The 20,698-nt window shown below is 49.1% G+C and overlaps 9 protein-coding genes across 9 annotated transcripts; 2 read left to right on the forward strand and 7 right to left on the reverse strand.

Moving 5' to 3' along the window:
* Window positions 1–329: 329 nt before the first annotated feature.
* Window positions 330–1,756, reverse strand: N7498_004107 (uncharacterized protein; the record flags this gene model as incomplete). Its single annotated transcript, XM_058451169.1, has 2 exons — window positions 330–1,130; window positions 1,187–1,756. The coding sequence occupies 2 exons, from the start codon at window positions 1,754–1,756 to the stop codon at window positions 330–332; spliced, it is 1,371 nt and encodes a 456-aa protein (XP_058310631.1).
* Window positions 1,757–3,232: 1,476 nt separating this feature from the next.
* On the reverse strand, window positions 3,233–3,772 carry N7498_004108 (uncharacterized protein; the record flags this gene model as incomplete). The annotated part of the gene is made up of 1 exon (XM_058451170.1): window positions 3,233–3,772. The coding sequence occupies one exon, from the start codon at window positions 3,770–3,772 to the stop codon at window positions 3,233–3,235; it is 540 nt and encodes a 179-aa protein (XP_058310632.1).
* Window positions 3,773–3,778: 6 nt separating this feature from the next.
* Window positions 3,779–4,930, reverse strand: N7498_004109 (uncharacterized protein; the record flags this gene model as incomplete). The annotated part of the gene is made up of 1 exon (XM_058451171.1): window positions 3,779–4,930. The coding sequence occupies one exon, from the start codon at window positions 4,928–4,930 to the stop codon at window positions 3,779–3,781; it is 1,152 nt and encodes a 383-aa protein (XP_058310633.1).
* A 904-nt stretch (window positions 4,931–5,834) lies between these two features.
* N7498_004110 (uncharacterized protein) lies at window positions 5,835–6,562 on the reverse strand (the record flags this gene model as incomplete). Its single annotated transcript, XM_058451172.1, has 3 exons — window positions 5,835–6,052; window positions 6,219–6,475; window positions 6,537–6,562. The coding sequence occupies 3 exons, from the start codon at window positions 6,560–6,562 to the stop codon at window positions 5,835–5,837; spliced, it is 501 nt and encodes a 166-aa protein (XP_058310634.1).
* A 491-nt stretch (window positions 6,563–7,053) lies between these two features.
* Window positions 7,054–8,109, reverse strand: N7498_004111 (sulfotransferase family protein; the record flags this gene model as incomplete). Its single annotated transcript, XM_058451173.1, has 4 exons — window positions 7,054–7,375; window positions 7,419–7,720; window positions 7,783–7,978; window positions 8,033–8,109. The coding sequence occupies 4 exons, from the start codon at window positions 8,107–8,109 to the stop codon at window positions 7,054–7,056; spliced, it is 897 nt and encodes a 298-aa protein (XP_058310635.1).
* Window positions 8,110–9,900: 1,791 nt separating this feature from the next.
* Window positions 9,901–11,145, reverse strand: N7498_004112 (ribonuclease H family protein; the record flags this gene model as incomplete). Its single annotated transcript, XM_058451174.1, has 2 exons — window positions 9,901–10,569; window positions 10,624–11,145. 2 exons carry the CDS (start codon window positions 11,143–11,145, stop codon window positions 9,901–9,903), a joined length of 1,191 nt encoding a protein of 396 aa, XP_058310636.1.
* A 1,761-nt stretch (window positions 11,146–12,906) lies between these two features.
* On the forward strand, window positions 12,907–15,410 carry N7498_004113 (GMC family oxidoreductase; the record flags this gene model as incomplete). The annotated part of the gene is made up of 10 exons (XM_058451175.1): window positions 12,907–13,049; window positions 13,105–13,258; window positions 13,314–13,567; window positions 13,625–13,668; window positions 13,724–14,339; window positions 14,388–14,448; window positions 14,513–14,798; window positions 14,857–14,982; window positions 15,038–15,222; window positions 15,279–15,410. The coding sequence occupies 10 exons, from the start codon at window positions 12,907–12,909 to the stop codon at window positions 15,408–15,410; spliced, it is 2,001 nt and encodes a 666-aa protein (XP_058310637.1).
* Window positions 15,411–16,121: 711 nt separating this feature from the next.
* On the reverse strand, window positions 16,122–17,638 carry N7498_004114 (fungal specific transcription factor domain-containing protein; the record flags this gene model as incomplete). The annotated part of the gene is made up of 4 exons (XM_058451176.1): window positions 16,122–16,394; window positions 16,470–16,935; window positions 16,994–17,564; window positions 17,623–17,638. 4 exons carry the CDS (start codon window positions 17,636–17,638, stop codon window positions 16,122–16,124), a joined length of 1,326 nt encoding a protein of 441 aa, XP_058310638.1.
* A 905-nt stretch (window positions 17,639–18,543) lies between these two features.
* N7498_004115 (glycoside hydrolase family 31 protein) lies at window positions 18,544–20,511 on the forward strand (the record flags this gene model as incomplete). Its single annotated transcript, XM_058451177.1, has 1 exon — window positions 18,544–20,511. The coding sequence occupies one exon, from the start codon at window positions 18,544–18,546 to the stop codon at window positions 20,509–20,511; it is 1,968 nt and encodes a 655-aa protein (XP_058310639.1).
* Between the last annotated feature and the right edge of the window lie 187 nt (window positions 20,512–20,698).

Genomic DNA, 20,698 nt, shown 5'->3' on the forward strand with positions numbered 1-20,698 from the left:
GACTTTGATTGACTTAAAACCGATCCCGGGTATAGGCTAAAGTGGAGTAAGTATATCAGTGGGGGTCGCTGAGCATTCATTGACCATGAGTTCGTGTTGAGATATGCCCAGTGCAATGCTCCGTGTGCCTGAGTGCTCTAATAAGGTGGCAACTAAACAAGAAAATTCTGACAGGGAAGATCTGGTACGTTTAAGTGCAACTACGTCTCGATTGTGTTGATTTCTTGTCATGACCAAAAAACTTTGTATGTTGTCTCTCAAATTCTATCAAACGAAATAAATTCTACTTCACCAAACCCTCAGATCCCGGAGCTCCTTCGCCTGCGCATTTAGCGGGAGAAAGTGTGGGGAGTGGGGAGCTTGACGGGGGCATTCTTGCGGGGAGTGCTCTGGATCAGGTGATCGAACGAGGCAGCATTCTCAACACGGGGGTTAAAAGGCTCGAAGTTCCAGAGATAGCCAAGAGTGCGGAGCAGGGAGGCAGCCGAGTAAGACACAGTCTGGCCCCGGTAGTTGGTACCATTCTGCTCAACGTAGCCCTGGCTGACCCAAGGAGAGATCAGGAGAGTGGGAACACGGCCACCCAGACGGTTGAAGTCGAGGGTGTACTCCTGGCCATTGGGAGCCTTCTCAGTGTAGGTCAGGTTATCGGGACGAGGAGCCAGAGGCGGGGGAACGTGGTCATGGAAGCCACCGCTCTCGTCAAAGGTCAGGACGAAGAGAGTCTCCTCCCACTGTGGGCTAGCACGGAGAGACTCGTAAACCTTCTTGATGAAGGCCTCGCCGTCGGAGATAAGACCGCTGTCGTGCATAGAGGTGGTACCAACGCCGCAGCAGGAGGGGTTCAGATAGGAGAACTCAGGCAGAGAGCCGCTGGCGGCATCAGTATAGAATTGGTCCATGGGGACAACCTTGTTCTGGTTGCCGGTGGCCTTGGTCCAGGCAAACCAATGGGCCTCGGGGCCGGTGCCACCAGCGGTGTCCCAGTAGTTGAGCCAAGTGTGGTTGGTCTCGCCCAGCTGCTGGAAGATGGAGCGCTGGGTGAACGCATAGGTACCAAAGGTATCATCGTTGGTACCGTGGCCGCCGGAGGTACCAGCAACGACAGCAAAACGGTTAGGGTCAGTAGGCTAAAATCAGACTCAGTATATGGATCTCGAAATATAAGTATGATAATGTCACTTACACCGGGGACATCAGAGTGCCAGTGGTTGAAGGTAAGGAAGTTCTGAACCAGAGCGGTCATAACAGGAGTCTGGTCCTCGGTATAGTAGTTCATCACCTGCTTGGCCAGCATAGCCTTCACAGTCTCGTTGGCAGATTCGCCATAGTTATAGATCTGCTCGTGGATGAAACCGTTGTTGTTGGGAACCAACTTGCCATCGGCAATCGCGGCATTGTCGGGGGTCCACTGGCTGAAGAACTCCATCGTGTTACCAGTGACAGCGTGACTGGGGTCATCAGTCACGGAGTCGTAATCCTTGGCAACGGCGCAGTGGTAACCCTGAGAAGGATCGGTCACGTTGTAGGGGTTGCAGAAAGGACCGCTGTTGATGGGGTTCTCCAGACCGGGATGGGTCTGACCACCCAGGAGGTTGTCTAGAGAGCGGTTCTCCATAACGAGAACAACAACATTCTTGACGTGGGACTTCAAGTTCTCAAGGGAAGAAGTCGAGTGACCAGCGCGAGGCTTGTGGGGAACAGCCGTCGCGGCGGCGGCGAAGGCCAAAAGGCCGACAAGAGCACTAGGATGCATTTTCGCAGACTATCTTTCTTGATTCTCCTGAAGAAGTTACAATCTGCCGTTACAAAAATGGACGAGTCTTCAGCAGCGACGGGCCTGGGTGCCTTTATACTTGAGATTTGGATGGAAGCCATGATGGAAGTTGGTTTCTTCAGCCCACGTGGGTATTATGGATGCCCAACGACTCAAGCCTGCATCAGAAATGCTTGTACACGAGAGCCTGGCCTGGAACTGGGGCTCGGATAATTCCCCCGAGAGATCCGATGGGGAATTTTAAACATCGTCTCCAATAAGATCAATTTAAGCAGCCACGAGCCGTGGGATCAGCTTCGATCAAATATCGGGTAAAACGAGACCCAAGTGCTAGCGTCTATCAACGTTGCATGCATACTCTTGCGCGGCCGATATGCTGATCATTTTCCTCTTCCATCCACGTAGACATGCCGTTGGAAGAGTTGTACCGGAACAGATCTGCGTGAAACATAAATCAACAAATGCCAAGAATGGGAATAACGGCCTCGACCGCGACACTAACACTAACGTGGAACTTGATCGACGTCAAGGTCCGGAATTTGATTGATCAAATGTCTTTAGTTGCCTCGTGTAATTCTGCAGCAAAATAATTGGCCAATTCTTTCCAGTCGCTGCGAAATAACCATACATTGACTGGCCTAGTCCATGCGAATATGCTCCAGAACATCAATTTCGGGGCTACGTACCGCGCCCGTGCGGTGCGGGGGGTGATATTCGGCACGAGTCCAACCAAGATTAATTTCCTAGGATATTATGAATGTTGCTCCAATCGCTGTTTCTTCTGCCTCCCCGTGAAGAATATTCTACAAGCTTTCCGCTCCGGGGGCGCCTTCGGAACACAGACGTCGCCCGAAATCCGAGTGCCGATACCTGGCCGAGGCCGGCAGTCTTTCCATTAATATTACCAAGCTTGCGGCGTTCTTGCCGAGAATCGTCAGAACTGGCTTTTTGATGTAGTACAAACAAGGAAGAGAAGCGGGGATATTCTTTAACTCATGTGTTTATCTACCAGGAAACCAGTAAGTAGCCAAAAAAAAAAAAAAAAAAAAAGAAGCTCAGCGTCTGCCGATGCGTGTATGGCACTATGTTTTGCTCTAATATCTTTACATCTTCTAATTCGGGACCCCAGAGAGTTCCTGACTCGAGAATGAGGGCTTCGGCTTCCAATTCCAGCTCGAGCCTGTCTATCGGTCTATGCCCGGCATTTGTGCAATACCAGCGAGTGAGAGGGAATTAGTGTAAAAACTTCGCTCACATTTGAATTTATAGGCAAGAGTAACATTTGAAACTTGATTTCTTCAACAGACTGGATATTAACTTAATCAATTACCGAGATTAGATATTTTCTTGCATAGCCCGTACGTAAGTCATTTTCACATTCTCATATTCCTCGATCCACGCAAATGCCAAGTAGGGATGCAAGGGAACGGCATACTCATTCTTCTCATCCGAAGGCTAAAGCTTCTCAGTAAGAGCAGCAGTCTCGGATACAACCTCGAAATTATTCGAGCGGAACGGAGTAACCTCAAACTCTGAGAACTTGCGAGCTGAAATCTTCTTCTCAAACAGAATATCGAGCTCAGTGGGGGTGCGACCCCTGGGCTCCGGCAGGCGGAAGAACGACCACAGAAAGCAGATCAGACAGAGAGGTGCCCAGACAAAGCCTCCTTTGCCCTTTAGATTCCAGGCGGTGGGGTTGAGAATAGGAGGATTCAGGAAGTTGGCACAGATACTAGCGATGTTGTAGCAGTTACGAGCGAGGACTGCACTCTTGATCCGAAGGCGGGTAGACGGAATCTCTGCGATGAGACAATAAGTGACGGGGCCGACGGTAAGATCGTAGGTAAACATGAAGATAAGGAGGAAAGCGGCGGACGAATAGCTCAGTCCGGGAGATGTGTGGCTCGGAATACCCAGGAAACCCACCAGCATCAGCACCGTGAACATGATACCCAGACCAGTGACAAACAACTTTCGTCGACCAACCCGCTGCATAACGAACTAAGAGCAGACGGTACCGCACCAGCCGATCGCGTTGACACCGAGACCAAAATCAAAGGCTTGGGTATTGCTGAAGCTGATTTGCTGGAGGAAATAGACAATGTTACCACCGTACCAGATACCACAGAAAACTTGGCACATCCAGACGCAGCAGACAATTTCAGTGCGTCGACGATCGACTCCCTTCAGACAGTCCCAGTAGGACACTCCTTCTCGGGTCAGCTTCTCATGAGTGTTGGTGATGATCATCAGTGCTACGGCATCTTCGGTGTCGTAATACGAGACACCCGGACGAGACAACCCACTGAGTGACTTCTTTGCCTCTTCGACCTTGCCGTGGCGAACCAGCCACCACGGGGATTCTGGTGCACAAAGAACACCGATGATGATCGGCACAGGCCAGATCCATTGAATGGCATAGGGAATTCGCCAGCCCCATTGATCGGTACGGCCCAAGAGACCTCGCAAAACTCCTGTAGAGATGAACTGTCCAGTAACCCAGCACAGGTTGACGTATGTGGTCAGGTACGGGCGGAGAACGACGGGGCTAACCTCAGCGGCATATGTAGTGGTCAAACTCTGGAAAGTACCCCAAGGAATACCGCAGAAAACCTCACCAGCAAAGAGCATTCCGATGTTGTTGGCGAAGAACATCAGGAAAAGAAAGGCGATCAGAGAGATCAAAGCGCCAAGCATAGTCCTCTTGTAGCCCCAGCGATCCGCGATAAGACCAGCGACAAGAAGACCCAGGATCTGACCGACGTTCGTTCCATTCTGTAAGCCAGTTTGCCAGTTTGAAGTGACCTGGTAGCCCCCTCCCTTCACCGGAACTCCAAATCGCTCCTGGAATGTCGGGTAGGCATAGAAAGAGCCGAGCAGTGAAGTGTCGTATCCCTCCATTATGATTGCCAGGGACAAAATAAAAGAGAAAAGAATTGCTTTCGGGAATACTTTGAAGGCCTCTCGGTTGGTGAGATTGTGTTCAAAATTGGAAGCGCGACGAGCTCTTTCGACCAGACTAGCAAACTCGGGGATTTGCTCGGACATTTGCAGGAGGACTTCATCGTCGATTCCGATGGTATTCGCATCCGGTGCTTGCGCTGGAACTGCGAGCTGATGCTGGATATGGTCGGTAGGTTTGGTGTCTTCCATGACTCCTGCGCTCTTGAAGTTCTACCAAGCTGCTGGATGGAGGAAATGGTGGAAGAAGATCGGACTCAGATCGACGTGCCTTGGTGAAACATGGGCTCCGGGTGGTGTAACTGAAGGTGGGTTCACATGGTGGTTATGTCGACTACTCAAGGAAGTACTTGTAGTCGGTATGCGCTCCTGCAGTAAACAAATGCTTGAGCAGGGGCCACTCCATTCGGTCGCTCTAATTTTTGCGGGGTGATTGTGGGGAAATACGGTTGACAATTGACCTTTCCTCCATCGTGTACGAAAATGGCGACTGCACGGGTATCGTGTAACTAGGTTCGATTGGATATAATGAGGTGGAAGTAGCAGAGACCGTGATTGGGTCGTTGCGGCCTGTGTTTCGCTGTGTTTTTAGGTGCGACCTAGTGCCGCGGCTGGTGGGCTGGTGCCAATTCTGGAGTAACCTTGTTAAATTGGCGAGTCGCAATGCTGTCTCCCTTGTCTTTGCAGGTTACTTCAGCATTCGGAACTAGAGATAGGCTTTGTAGCTAAGACATTTTGGAATCAAACCCCCACAATTTGTCACATTTTCTGGAGGCTGTTGTGGGGTTTTTGTGCCTTGGTTGTAGAATTTAAGATTGCCGTCCCTAGATATAATAGAAAGTATATAAATCACGGTGAAATAGTCCAACTTTGAACGTGAGAAGGAATGCTACTTGTACTGGAACTATGAGGTTATGGGGATACCTTGAAGAAGGCGAACGAGTAGTCAACATGAGCAAGGACCATCATTCTGGTGCGATACTATTGTGAACCTTGGAATCGTTCAAGAATCATACAAAAAAAAACCAGAATGGCAAGTTTGTGGAAAATCATACCCCAATCTCTATTGTAGGCACCTAGCTAGGACCGATTAACTTCATTTACCTCCTGGCAAAAAGCCCTTGACACTGTTTAGACTTCCCGCGGCAACATTCTGAGCAGACTCAGCGCCTTTGGCCAAACCTGATCCCACATTGCTAGCTCTCTCCTTGCCAGCATCAAGGTAACTTGCAGCGGGTCCTGCTTTAGACCCTGATTTATCTTTGCCGTTCCTCTCGGCTCGGTTGATCCCCTCCTTTGAACCGAATTGCCCAACTGGAGCGAAGTCCCTTGTCCCCGACTTGGTTTCCGACGATATTCGCAGTATCATCTTGGACTTGATCTACTTGATCTATGCCAGTAACTTTTGTTTTCGATAGGGTATCTTATTCACTCAGTGTCAACGTTGAGCATGAGACTTTCACGATGCCTGTCAACTTACCTTTTGTTGCGTAGGAAGATTTGTTGTCGCCCTTTCCGAACCATTTGAGGTATTGATCCTCTACCCATGGCATCCATTTCTCATATTGGTCATTGTATATTTCTTTCGTCCACTCAGAGTATGTTTGTTTCTTTTGAGACTGTTCGTTGCACGTGGGCTCGTTTTTCGGGTTATTTGGAGTGGCCATGATGCCAATGTTTGCGATATTCAACCGGGGGTCGATAAAAGAGGCGGATGCCGATGAAAAGTGCTCGATGCTTACCGGTATCAGGTCTTACGGTCTCGATTTATGTGAATGATTTTACAAGAAATTCCTACCCGATGACATCAACGGCCGTCGTCATAGAATTCGACCCTGGAGTGTCAAAGCACCTCTGATGATTACTTTTCATGAAAAAACACAAGATCTGGGCACATATGACGTGGCGCCCGGTGGCTTGACGCATGGTGGCTCAAGCCACCGGAGGCTGCCCACTTTTCAATATATTAAACTACCAGTCCAATGGTCAAGGGCGGGGAGAAAGACCCACTTGTCCAGGATCCACATGAGACTGCAATCGTGATGTGGTGAGGAAAGCACATCGGGCAGCGCTACAATTTATTTATATTTCTTTTACCCACATTAGAAGAAACCACGGACCGTCGAGGATGCCGTGAAATGCAAAAGGTCGGGGTTGACAAGCTAAAAATAATCTAACATAGTCGTAGAGGACTCTTCAGTTGCCCCTCCGCAAGTAGTGGCTGGCAACAGGTATTTGGGCATGATATGCAGCAGACCTGTCCAGTGTGGATTCCGATTTTTTAAATGGCACCACTCTTACCACGATGTTTAGGGTCAAGCTTTCTCAATCCAGTTAAATACAGGCTTGGCAATCGCACGGGGCAGCGAAGAGCCATGTTTCATAATTCCCCAACCCAGAACTCCCACAACCGGGATGCAGACCGTGGCAAATCTGATCATCGCCCTGGTGAGCATGGGGTTCACAAGCCCCTGAACGAGGGCCTGGAATTTCTCTGGCTCGTTGCGGTCGGGGTATTCCTGGTCCGGGATGGGTACACCCAGGAAAGGGCAAATTTGCTCCCAGCCTAGCCCCTCTTCGAGCCTGATATGACAGAGACGATCGGCCGGAATCACCCTTTTAACCATCGAAATACTACTATTGTTAGAATTTTAATAAGGTGTGAAGAGGGAAAACATACTATTCTGTATAGTTCCTCTGCAAAGCAACCTCGTTACCAGGCCCACCGGGGTGGGTGCTGTCGGCTAAAACATTGTAAACAAGCACTGTTTGACTCAAAAACACGTTCAACGGATGGTCGAAGTATTTCAGAATATTGAGAGGGAAACTCTTGGTTTTCTTGACAATAGGACCCGCGGTATTGTTGATAGAAGCGACCCATTTCTCAGGCTCTCGTTCCGTGAGGAGGAACTTCACATCAGGATCGGTCGCATAAGCCTCAATGACCGAAGGGCCTAGCATAGCTGGGACTTCCACCAAGGTCTCATTGAGGTCAGCTGATCAGGCTACAAATGAGTATGCGGGCTGTTAAACTAGCAACTTACGTCGTACTCTGCGAACCACTTGTCAAACTCATTCCTGGAATATCGTGTAATGCCAGAGAGTCTGTTATGCTGGGCTAAGACAGCCTCTTGCAGGACTTCGATATGGGGCACGCCGTGTACCATTACGCATTCAAACATGTGATATGGCTTGAAATCCAAGATCTGCAATGCCCGGTAGAGTCCTAGAGTGCCTGTTCTAGAACAAAGTTAACTCTTGTGGGGTACCCACATGCGATGGCATTAGTCTCACCGACTGGGGCTAGCGACGATCAGTTTGATTGGCTGTCTATTGCCGGGCTCAGGTAGGTTGTCGATTTTTCTAGACATAGTGCAATTGAAAAGAAGCTGCTATCTCCTTACACAACTCGGATAGCGAATGTTTAGAATGCATGGAGAATACGGGTTTAAAAAGGAGCTTCTCTGGCTCACGTCATCCAAGGTGGGGGCCACTCAGCCTCACAAACACGAGCCCAGCCTCGGTTACATCCAGACCTGGGTTCGCGCCGCGCTCCCGTATCTCCTAGTCCATGAAGAGACAGGTCGATCACGCTTTTGTTCGAACCCTCGGCAAGGATTCCTGTGACCCAATTGCCGCTCGCTTCATCAGGCTACCCTTTTGGCGTGATTATCGTGACTTCTCCCTGGCAATGCTGACTGAAAGAATTGACGGGAACTGTGTTGCAGTTACGGGCTGGCTGCGAAATTGCTTGGTCGAGAGTTTCCCTGCTCTTGCTGGGAGTTCGCTTAGCCATCACGATGGTTTCGAATTCATGAGCCAGAAGGCAATCTAATAGCATGAACGGCAACTCGGCCAAGAAAGGCCTTGACGAGGCTCTAGCCTCCTCCTTAGGAAACTGTGCACTTCACATGTACGTACACGGATACATCGGATCGCGCCCTGACTTGGTGACCTGATGGGCTAATCCCCTGATCCATCTAGTTGTATTAGCCTGCGTATCGCTTAGCGAAGGGCCAGGGTAAATGATATCATCAGTCAATCCCTCGGATGTAGCGGCTTGTAATTGAAAGATCTAACAATGATGATTAGAGTAAATGATGTGGGCTTACTTGGGAACATACATACACAGAGGGTCCTAAAACCCGCGCGACGAACGGAACAGCAGGGCAAATTCATCATTCGCGAAAGGGGAAATGCGGGCAAGTCTTGGAGTACCCTGAATACTGTTCACGACATAAAAAGTGACCCCAAATCCGGGTATACTGGATTCTTTCAACCTTTCTTTTTTTGAATTATCCCACAAGATGGGCAAGTATCCTGAAGGCACGTTGCTCCTAGTCGGTAACCTCCCACCATCAAACTCCTCCACGACAAACATTTTCACCTGGCGGTCCGCAGACCATGGCGATACCTGGGAGGCCGTAGGAAAATGGCAAAATGGTGGTCAAGCCCATTCAGAAATTTGGAAACCTTTTCTTTATATGGACAACAAAGGCAGACTCGTAGCGGTCTTTTCCGACGAGCGACAACACAAGACCCACAGTCAGACGCTGGTCTATATCGTTTCCGAGGGTTGCGGCGATACCTGGGGAGATGTCGTAAAGGCCGTAGCCAGTCCCAGGGCCAAATCAATCAATCAATCAATCAAAGTTCTATTAACCTGATGGAGCCTAACTAGGTGCGTCGAGGCTATGCAGGCGCTTCGTCCAAATCCGAAGCAGAACTCGGTGTCCTTAACTCCAGACTCGCGGCTTGCAATAAACAGTCGTACAAAGGAAAACCAGCCTCTCGCAGGAGGCTGGCACAGTAGAGAGTGTCCCAAATCCAAATCCCGCACATAATAAAGCCCATATAAAGTCAAACCCAAAGCAACAAAGCCCACGATAAATCACTCCTTCTGCATCCCCTCGTCCCCGTGTCATGCTTCCGCCTCTCTTTCGTTAGTTCTCTTCCCCGGGCCTAGGGAACTCCCAGCGCTTCAGATTCTCAATTGGTTACGCGGTGCGTAGTGAATCAGTGCTTGTTAAATATCCTAGCCATTCTCGGTGGCCTAGTCTTAGTGTTTATTGGTGAATGCACAGCGTCTTCACAACCTACCCCATAGCCGCGAGGCCGATTTGTTCGTGGTCGTCGTCTGGTTCCGGCTCAACGTTCCGGAATTAGCCTAGGAGACCCGTTTGATGCATCATCGCAGCGGCGTAGCGGGCCGCGCGCGGGTGTGATACGATTGCGTCGTATTCCGTGGTGCTACCAAGATCGGTGCGAGCGATCTTATCTAGCATAGTTCGCCGTAGACCGTTGTACAGCGGGCACTGGAGTAGGATATATCTCGGTGTCTGAGATCCCTGGTCATAGCTACAATGGCCTGTTTCCCTTTCTTTAATTTTGTATAAGAAATGCCCCAAGCCGATGCGCTTAGACCTCATTTGAATAAGAATTGATGCGTACGGCTTAGACAGTCCCTCATATAGCTCTAAGGCCTTGCGGCTTAGTGCCTTAATTAGGCACCTTGTCGGTTTGGCCGTCTTCTCTTTCTCCCACTGCTTCTTCCATCTCTCCTTGATGCGCTTGCGCGTGTTTCGCTTCGCGGTGGAGGCGAGCCAGACAAAGTGTTTCTCCGAGCCCGCGCCCGCACCTTCTAGAGAATCTCCCGCTCCCCACAAAGCGGCTAATTTTGCAGCCTCGTCTGCAGTTTCATTGCCAGCAACCCCCACATAGGCTAGAATCCACCGAAGGGTGATCCCTGTGGGTGTTTCACGCGACCGGATAGCCCTTACGTGGTTGTAAATGGTCTTTAGCACGTATTGGCCGGACGGTCGTCGCGGGTTCTGCGATGATTTAATCGCAGCCTAGCTGTCAGAGAAGATCACCAGTTCTCTGACCTTGTCCTTAGTTGGATGGTTCGGTCGATTTGCCAGTTGTTCCAGGGCCATTTTAATGCCCGAGAGTTCTGCAACGTACACATTGGATTGGTCCAGCGATCCAAGGTGTCGTTGCTTCCAGTCCGTGCTTGTTGGATCCACCGCGGATGCACCCACGAGTCCTGCGTATCCACTGCCATCAGTGAAGGTACGTTGGATCGCTCCGTCGGCGAGTGCGGCGTCCAGTTCGATGCCATCGTGGGTCTGGATGGCGATTTCCGCAGTCTCTATGACGCACTTGATCCGTGTCTCCCATGGGGGGAGCACGAATGCAGATCTTGATTCCCACTGCACATTTTGCCCTTGTACTTGTAGCGGTGCCAACGGGCCGTGTATCTTCCATTTCAATGCTTCGAGTGGCGTGATCCCTCCGAGCTTTGTCTCCAAATACCGGCCCGGGATGGCTACGGTGGCGAAGATGGACAATGCGGAGTATGGGAAATCCATACCCTCCAAAACAAAGCTTTCCAGAGCTGATTGCATCGGTTCATTTCTATGGAAACTCTGCAACAATCTGATTGCCAGAGAGGAAGAGAGCGAAATGATTCCTTATTATCTACATACAGGGATCAGCATTTTCCATATTCCCCCGCCTCTTGTTGAGTGATCACCAGGCCGTGAAGCGCTCGCTTGATTATCCACGAGTCGACTGTTGATTGCAAGAAGAGCATCATTTGCTATCCAGTCAACAACCAGTAAGGGATCATTGATAGAGCGCAAGAAATTGCCAAAAGTGCGGGCATCACCATGGCCCGCTGGGCGGCAAAACTTGAAAATGGGGTAGTGACCAAAGTCCTGGTTCTAGAGTCTGCTTGTGGTCCTCGAAACTTTGGTTCTTTCAATTGACTGGCCTTGTACTATGCTAGGTTGCATTGGACCCCCTGTAGATTGACAATGGTCTCGAGCGTGAGGAGATCGGGGATGTCTGCGAAGTAAAACCTACACGATATATGTGGGGCCAGTATGTGGAGTTGAAGTCTAACACCAAATCCTCAGTGCGGTAATTCTCCTGGAATATGACAGGTATTTGAGGTCGACACGGGATGATCACAACTGGCTCAAATGTTGTTGGTAGGAAACGACAATGCATATTCATGTAATATAGACCCAATTTTTGATATTGACGAGAAGACAATGCTATCACTTTGTCAATATTCAATTGAATTTGGTTTCTTTGTATCTGCTACTTGGAGACCGGGGAATGACCCGAAAGTAAGATTTCCCCGCACCGGGAGATTCGCGTCCTTCCCCACACAGTCTGGGGGATCTGCATATTCCAGACCAAGAACACTTCATCAATTGCCACGTACAAGTGCTATCCAGAGCTTGGCCAAATAGCGTGTTTTCCCCTCCAATTATTGGATCTAGATACCAGTGATGTGGTCAGTGTTTAGCTTTTATTTTGAATCCGCTAACGCTCGGAGTACCCATTACGGAAGTAAACAGCCGAAAAAAGCGTTCTAGGGAAAGCGATCAGAGTTTCACCTCCCTAGCTCATAATTGAATGACTGCGTTGAATGCAATGGTAATATTACGATCTATTAGTAGACAGAAAGCGGGGAATCTTTCGCTAGGCACTACTCTGGAGATACCATGATTTCCTATATCCGCGCCTTGAATCAGGCAAAATTGCTCTTGGAGAAGTGGGGCTGATGTATATACTATGTACCTCACATAATGTAGGTGTATAGTTAACAGGGAGCTAAGAAGCAATCATTTCTGCTCATATGTGTCGCAGAATTAGGCCTCTGTGGCCTGTGGAAGTTGTAGCTCATTAAGCAACACAATCTCTCATGTTCTCGTGATTTGAGAGACCAGCTGATCACCCATGGAATAAAAACAATACCAATTAATTTATTTTTCCTAATTATAGCCATATGGCATGATACAAGTGAGCCCGCTACCACGGGGTACTGGGAATATTCCAAATAAATGCGTGGGGCTCGGGAATGTGAGAACAGACCAAGTAGTGTAAAGCCCTTGTAACACATCGCGTTTCTGATCTTACCACCAGATTGGCCCAACCTCCGCATGCGGGGTCAAACCCTGCAAGAGGTGCAGCTTCATGCGGACCTGTACAATATCCAATAACTAGCTTTGCTCTCGTGAGGGGCTTCAAGCAGAGGCAGTGAGAGCTATATAAAGGTACGAGCAACCTGACCCCCAGACTTGAATCCCGCCAATTTGCGCCTTCGATTCAAAATATATTGAACCCAAAGACAATCTTGAAAAACATTCATAGCTATGACTATCCCGGAAGAAGTTGACATCATCATTTGTGGAGGTGGTAGCTCAGGATGTGTCCCTGCAGGCCGTCTGGCAAACCTTGACCATAATCTCTCTGTTTTGCTGATCGAGGCGGGAGAGAACAATCTTAATAATCCATGGTACGAGTTTATCATCAAATCTAAATCATAGGGCTGTGTACTCACGTAATGCTAGGGTCTATCGTCCTGGCATCTACCCCATTAACATGAAGCTTGATTCGAAAACTGCATCTTTCTATCATTCTCGCCCTTCGGAGCATCTGGATGGCCGACAGGCCATTGTCCCCTGTGCAAATATTCTCGGGGGAGGGAGCTCAATCAACTTCATGGTATGTCATTCTACCTCTACAATATAAGTGTGCTCAAAAGCTGAATTCGACAAAGATGTATACGAGGGCGTCTGCCTCGGATTATGATGACTTTCAAGCCGAAGGTTGGAAGACAAAAGACCTGATTCCTCTGATGAAAAAGCATGAGACCTACCAGCGTGCTTGCAATAACCCCGACCTGCATGGATTTGAGGGCCCTATCAAGGTGTCTTTCGGCAACCATACCTATCCTATCGCGCAGGATTTCCTCCGTGCCGCTGAATCCCAAGGAATTCCAACTACCGACGATCTTCAAGATTTAAAAACCGCGTAAGAAGCACACATACCGCTGTAAGTAAAACTCTACTAACGGTTATTGCACGATAGTCATGGAGCTGAGCACTGGCTCAAGTGGATCAATCGGGACACCGGTAAGCTGATCATGTGCAATCTTCATTACCGGTTGCTTCTAACCTCTCACAATAGGAAGACGAAGTGATGCTGCCCATGCGTATGTGCATAGTACTAGGTCAAAGCACTCTAACCTCCACTTGCAATGCAATACCAAAGTGGACAAGGTGATCATCGAGGATGGTCGTGCAGTTGGGGTCGTGACAGTCCCCACAAAGCCTCTTAATGGCGGGGAGCCAGTTCGCAAGATATTCCGAGCACGCAAGCAAATCATCATTAGTGGTGGTACACTCAGCTCCCCACTAATTCTGCAGCGGTCGGGAGTGGGTGACCCAGAAAAGCTGCGCCGCGCAGGCGTTGAGCCCTTGGTGGACTTGCCAGGAGTGGGGCGTAACTTCCAGGATCATTATCTCACCTTCTCCGTTTTTAGAGCAAAGCCAGATGTGGAGACCTTCGATGATTTCATCCGAGGAGATCCGAAAGTCCAAGAAAATGCGTTCCAAGAATGGAATATCAAGGGCACCGGTCCATTGGCAACCAACGGCATCGATGCTGGAGTCAAGATTCGACCCACGGAAGAGGAACTTGAGGATATGAAGAAATGGCCAACCCCGGAGTTTGAGAGTGGGTGGGATTCTTACTTCAAGAACAAACCAGACAAGCCAGTGATGCACTATTCGGTCATATCTGGGTAAGTAGAGTAGGTTCATTCGCATGGAAGTATCTAACACATATTCAGCTGGTTCGGAGACCATATGCTCATGCCACCGGGCAAGTTCTTTACTATGTTCCATTTCCTGGTGAGTTACTTCAACTTTCCAAAGGGCCTTGCTGCCCCCAAGTCTTTTCTAACAACTACAAAAGGAGTATCCGTTTTCTCGTGGCTCGACCCATATCCAATCGGCTGATCCATATGAGGTACCCGACTTCGATGCGGGCTTTATGAATGACAAACGAGACATGGCACCCATGGTCTGGGCCTATATAAAGTCCCGTGAGACTGCTCGACGAATGGGATCATATGCCGGAGAAGTGACAGGAATGCACCCTCAATTCGCCTTTAACTCGCCAGCTAGTGCGCGGGATCTTGATCTTGCAACGACGAAAGCCTACGCTGGTCCAAATCATATTTCTGCAGGCATCCAACACGGTAAGGGCTCCTCTTGACCATTGAGGCAATTTGTCAGCAAAGGCTAATACTATCATAGGCTCTTGGTCGCAACCCTTGAAGCCTGGGAAGCAGCCAGCATCCTCTATTCTTAGCTCTAACAGACATGAAGCCCACAATACCCTTGAATATACCAAGGAAGATATTGCGCATATTGAGAAATGGGGTAAGCCTTGGGTAGCTTCATCTGCCTTTGGGAATCAACGGCTAACCGTGTGCAGTTCAACGTCATGTCGAGACAACATGGCATTCATTGGGAACATGTAGCATGGCCCCGCGGGAAGGAAGCTCCATTGCGCCACATGGCGGTGTTCTAGATGAGCGCCTGAATGTCCACGGAGTGAAAGGACTGAAGGTCTGTGACCTGTCGATTTGCCCTGACAATGTGGGCTGCAATACTTTCAGCGTAAGTACTTGTTCCTTTTTATTACAAGACCGCAAGGCTAATATAGTAACTTTCAGACGGCTCTTCTTATCGGTGAGAAATGTGCTGTTTTGACTGCGGAAGATCTCGGCTATTCAGGAGAAGCTTTGAAGATGGATGTGCCGATCTATCATGCCCCCGGAGAGTTTGTCAATCTCACGAGGCTTTAATCGGCAGTGCTAAGGAATTGCGTTTCTCCGTTTCTCAGTTATCTTTTAGGACATCTAGCACATAACACCAGAATGACAAGAACTTTTCCTATCAAGAGACCTTGCAAACTGTAGCTACTTTGAATCTGTACTTGTCTGTACCTATGGACACTAAACGCAGTAGGATTGATGATACAATGGGTGATAACAATTTTCGGGGGCGCATCTTTCATACTAACTCAATCAGACGAACTACAATACACCATAATTAGATTATCGCCATCCAAATTGGAGTTCAATGAGTTTTCCTTTAATGTTCTTGACCACCTTTCAGGATAGAATAGATGATAGGATTCGTTGCTCCATTCCTTTTAGTATTACCACGCAACCTTTTCACTCTCATTCTATCTTCTGATCCTGGTTCTCCACACTATCTCCAACTCGGTGTGAAGTTTGATCAGCTTTTCAAAGCAAATGAGGATGAACCACACTGCAGCAAAGACAAGTGGAATCTGCCAAGCCAACTTAAGAGTATCATGTTACACACTGACGTCTTCGTCTCAAACTAAGCGAGAAAAGGACTTGATGAACGTTGCCGATACATGAGAGACTAGGTTTAAAAAATGAAATAGTGCGCATGCCTATCCCACAGTGGGGGATGATCCATAAACATCGCAACTTATGACGCGTGTCGTCCTGCTCGGGACTAGCTCGCGCTGTGTCAATTAATTCTTAACACTGCTGCTCTGTAGTAGAATCACCCAACATCTCCTCTTCTGGATATTCCAGCCTAGGGGGCGTTATAATTGAAGAAGGCATTTGCGACAGGCGCTGCTGCAACACGTAAAGTCGGTCTGACTTGACCCCTCCGATCTGAGACAACAATTGCCCAATCGCAATAACAGTATCTAATGGCCCAAAGTGAGAGGTCTGATGGCTAAGGAGGTTCGGCATGCAAAATAAAACGTCGAGGGCAGAATTCGCGACTTGAAGAAGTTTGATTTCCTGCCCATTTAAATCGTTGTCAGCGCCACGTTCCTTTGCACGTATACTCAGGAATAAGGTGAATGATTCACTTACCATGCCATATCCATGGCTCCGCAGCGATTCAATAGAGACATTTGAAAGGGATTCCAAATAATCCTTAGCAATTGCTAGCGGATAGTCAAATGACAAAGGCTCGACGGACGTGGATGAAGAAAGCATAAAGCGAGAAGCAGAGTATTGCCATAGCAAAGAGCGAACCCAGGCAGATGTGGTCAATATATCCACGTATTGAATTTCAGAAATGAGATCGAGCCCCGGTCGGTCCACTTGAATGCGTTGTTGAATGTCCGATATATTACTTTTCGAGTATATCTCCGGCGTCCCAATATCCTTGCCACTACGAATGGGTAGAATAAAAGGGCGTTGAACATGTAGGAAGAGTTTGACAAGTGCACAAAACCCTGTATATAAATTACCTTGTGATGTATCTCGTTCCATCTCGGGGAGGTTGGGCGTTCTGTGGAGTGTGATAGGAAGGTCGTGTTGGATGCAAAACGTCCTAGATGACGATCAGAAGATATTAAAAGGACCCAGGTTCCTTTTCTCATTTCACTCACCTTTCGGTAATGAACAGAATCCAGTAGCATCGAAGCTCCATTTGCCACTGTTTTGATGGTGTGGAACTAGACTGAGGGGTGTGACACAGATGCATCAAGTCCGCATAGGTGATCGCCTCCCGCAGCGATATGGTAGCTGGTGTGATCTGGTCTCGATTCGCATAGTACATATGAAGAAATATAGATGTCACGAGCACCTGAAGCGACGGCTCTTGGTGATGGTAGTTTTCCAATCGAATACGTAGGCACTCCTTAACAAAGTCCTCTGCTGTGACGGAAAGGTCCTCAGGGCATGGAGCCGGTGTGAGCCATAAGCGTATCTGCGCCAACGTCGCGGCACACAAGGCTGCCACCAAGACATAGGTAGTAGGATCATTGTCTTGACTTCTTAGCTGCGATTTCATATGCTCGACATCAACAATGGGCCAAATATCGTAAAGACGACTCCGAAATATATCGAGCACTGTGCAGTAACTCGTGATAGAAATCCGAGAATTCGGAGCATACGATATCAAGCTTTGCTCTTGTAGAGCTACCATTTCGGGCGCCGCTGCCGCTCCTCCTCGGAGCTCTTCGATCTTGCGATTAGTAGCTGATCGGGGTCCCTTTGGACCCGGCTTTTTGCGCACCCTCAAATAAGTACATGATTGGGATCTGGTCAGACAGGTTTGACAGGGACGCTGCCGATCACACCTAACTCGCCGAACAAAACATCCATCGCAGGGACTATCCATGATTCTCGGTGATTCTCCGGTGCATATCGACGAAGCCGGGAATTAGAGCGATAACTAAATCATGGAGTCTGTTTAGTGCCGTTCCCCGCCTTCGCCACGTTTATCTGGTGACGTCCATGCGGGGTGTGCCTCAAGAGACAAAAGCCACGAATACGAGCGACCGAGTGATGGCACCTCGCGACTTTTCCAGCGAGAGTTCCGCCGAGTTTCATTTCTGCGGGGATTATCCCTCCCACCGAGACATGGATGGAAAGAGAAACCATGGTTTACCTGGCCGCTACATATCACCCAGCACTTCTGCAACAACAAAGAAAAGAACCGTTCCAGAGAAGTGAATAACTTCGCATTTCCCACCCTTAGACGTCGTCATGCATCGCTATTGCTTCCCGCACACGCCCGTCGCTAATCCGGAGGCGATCATTGGCGGTGACAAACCGATTCACCGTTCTCACCGACGGTCCTTTGCGTTACGAATGGTCCGAGGACGACGAACCATTTGAAGACCGCGCCTCAACCTTTGCCATCAACCGTCGGCTGCCTGTGCCAGAATTCCGAGTCAAACAGGACGCGAACAGTCTCCAGATCATTACCGCTCGATTCCATCTCACATACAACAAGCAAGTCTTTTCTTCAAACGGTCTCAGTGCCGCGATCAAGGGACACCATGGGCCTCATAGCAGCCTCTGGCGCTATGGAGTGCAGGCCTCGAATCCGGGTGGCACAACTCGGACTCTAGATGAGGCTGATGGAAGGGTCCCCCTTGAGCCAGGAGTGATTTCCAGGCAAGGATTTGCGACCTTTGACGACTCCAAGTCGATGCTTTTCGATGATCGTCAATGGGTAGCGACAAGATCGCCCGGAAACAGGGTGGATGGTTACCTATTTGCCTATGGGCACGATTATCGAGAAGCCATCCAGGCATTTTATCTCCTGTCTGGGCCTCAGCCACTTCTTCCTCGATGGGCACTGGGCAACTGGTGGAGTCGATACTATGCCTACACTGCGGAAGAATACCTGGCGCTCATGAGTCGGTTTCACGAAAGCGAGATTCCACTTTCCGTCGCTGTCTTGGATATGGATTGGCATATTGTCAATGATGATCGAGTCAAGAAGACTGGGGTCACTGGTTGGACTGGATACTCCTGGAACAGACAACTGTTCCCGGATCCGAAGGCCTTCCTCGACGAACTCCACAATCGTGGTCTACGTGTTGCTCTAAATGATCATCCCGCCGATGGAGTTCAGAGCTACGAAGATCCTTACGAAGAAATGGCAGCTGCACTGAATCAAGACACCTCGATGGGCGACCCCATCCATTTCGACATCACCAACCAGGCATTCGTCGATGCTTTCTTCGACGTGCTGCACCGACGATTTGAGAAAGAAGGAATTGACATGTGGTGGGTAGACTGGCAGCAAGGAAAGCATTCCCGGATTCCCGGCATCGATCCACTTTGGGTCCTGAACCACTTCCACTTCTTGGACAGCGCCCTCGATAACAAGAGACCCCTCACCTTTTCCCGATATGCAGGCCCTGGCAGTCACAGATACCCCATCGGCTTCTCGGGAGATACCGTTGTCTCATGGAACTCGCTTCACTTCCAGCCAGAGTTCACCGCGACGGCATCTAACATTGGCTATGGATGGTGGAGCCATGATATCGGCGGCCATTTCCACGGCGAAAAGAGCGACGAAATGCTCATCCGTTGGGTGCAGTTCGGTGCATTTTCACCAATTCTGCGTCTGCATTCGTCGAATAATATTTTCAGCATTAAGGAACCGTGGAATCTTGACGCTCCATATGATCAGATTATGACAGAATACCTACAGTTCCGCCACCGCCTAGTTCCATACCTCTACACTATGAACGTCCGTGCGGCAGTCGATGGACTGCCACTTATCCAGCCTATGTATTGGGGATATCCTGAGAGCGATGAAGCCTACAACGTTCCGAACCAATACTTCTTCGGTTCCGAACTCATTGTAGCTCCGATTAACGCTCCCCAGGATCCGAAAACCCGCCGATCCCAAGTCCTTGCCTGGCTTCCTCCTGGCAAACATGTGGATATCTTCACCGGCGTTGTCTACGACGGCGACCGTCGAATCTGGATTAATCGGCGATTGAACGACTACCCGGTATTCGCTTCGGAGGGAGCTATCATTCCACTTGATTCAACACCAATACTCGAGAATGGCTGTCGAGATTCGACCATGATTGAACTTATGGTCGTTGTCGGACTGGATGGAACTTTTGAGCTTGTAGAAGACGACGGACAGGGCCAGTATACGGAGAAAATCAATTTCCGTCGTACGCGCATCTCCTTCCATCAACAGGCTGGCGAATTACACATTGGGCCGACAAGTGGCGGGGATCTCTCTCCCCATACCCGCAAGTGGAACGTACGATTTCTCGGGTATTCCTCATCTGAGCACATCCAAGTTATTGCCGACGGAGAAAAAAAGATTATAAATGGAGAGAAGGCTAGCAATGGCCTTCTTGTGAACTTGGGATCTCATCCGGACAATTTCCGAGTTGTGGTCAAGTTGAAGGGCTATCCTGCTTTGAATGTGAATCAACCTTCGGTTCAAATTGTCGAGTTCTTGCACGGTGCCCAGATTGAAATGGATTTAAAAAGCGCTATCCGGGGGATCGTTGGAAGCTCTAACTCCATATTGCTGCAAATTGGTGATTTGCACACTCTCGGGCTACGTGATGCCGTGTTGAATCCCGTCCTCGAATTTCTCTTGGCTGACTCTCGCATCCTATCGGCCAAAGACAACTAAGAGACAGGATTCGTGATCATTGATAGGTAGTTATAGTGGATCATTGACTTGAGAAGTTAGACTTGACAATTTGAATGACTACTATGTGGTCATGACTCCCGCTATTCTTCCGAGAGTCATTTCTAAAATGCAACATTCACAACGAACATTTTCGTACTCGTTCAACCAGGTCACACGAGCATGATAC

The sequence above is a fragment of the Penicillium cinerascens genome, assembly GCF_028974065.1.
Source record: "Penicillium cinerascens strain IBT 15544 chromosome Unknown contig_24_segment0_segment0, whole genome shotgun sequence".
Taxonomy (NCBI): Eukaryota; Fungi; Ascomycota; class Eurotiomycetes; order Eurotiales; family Aspergillaceae; genus Penicillium; species Penicillium cinerascens.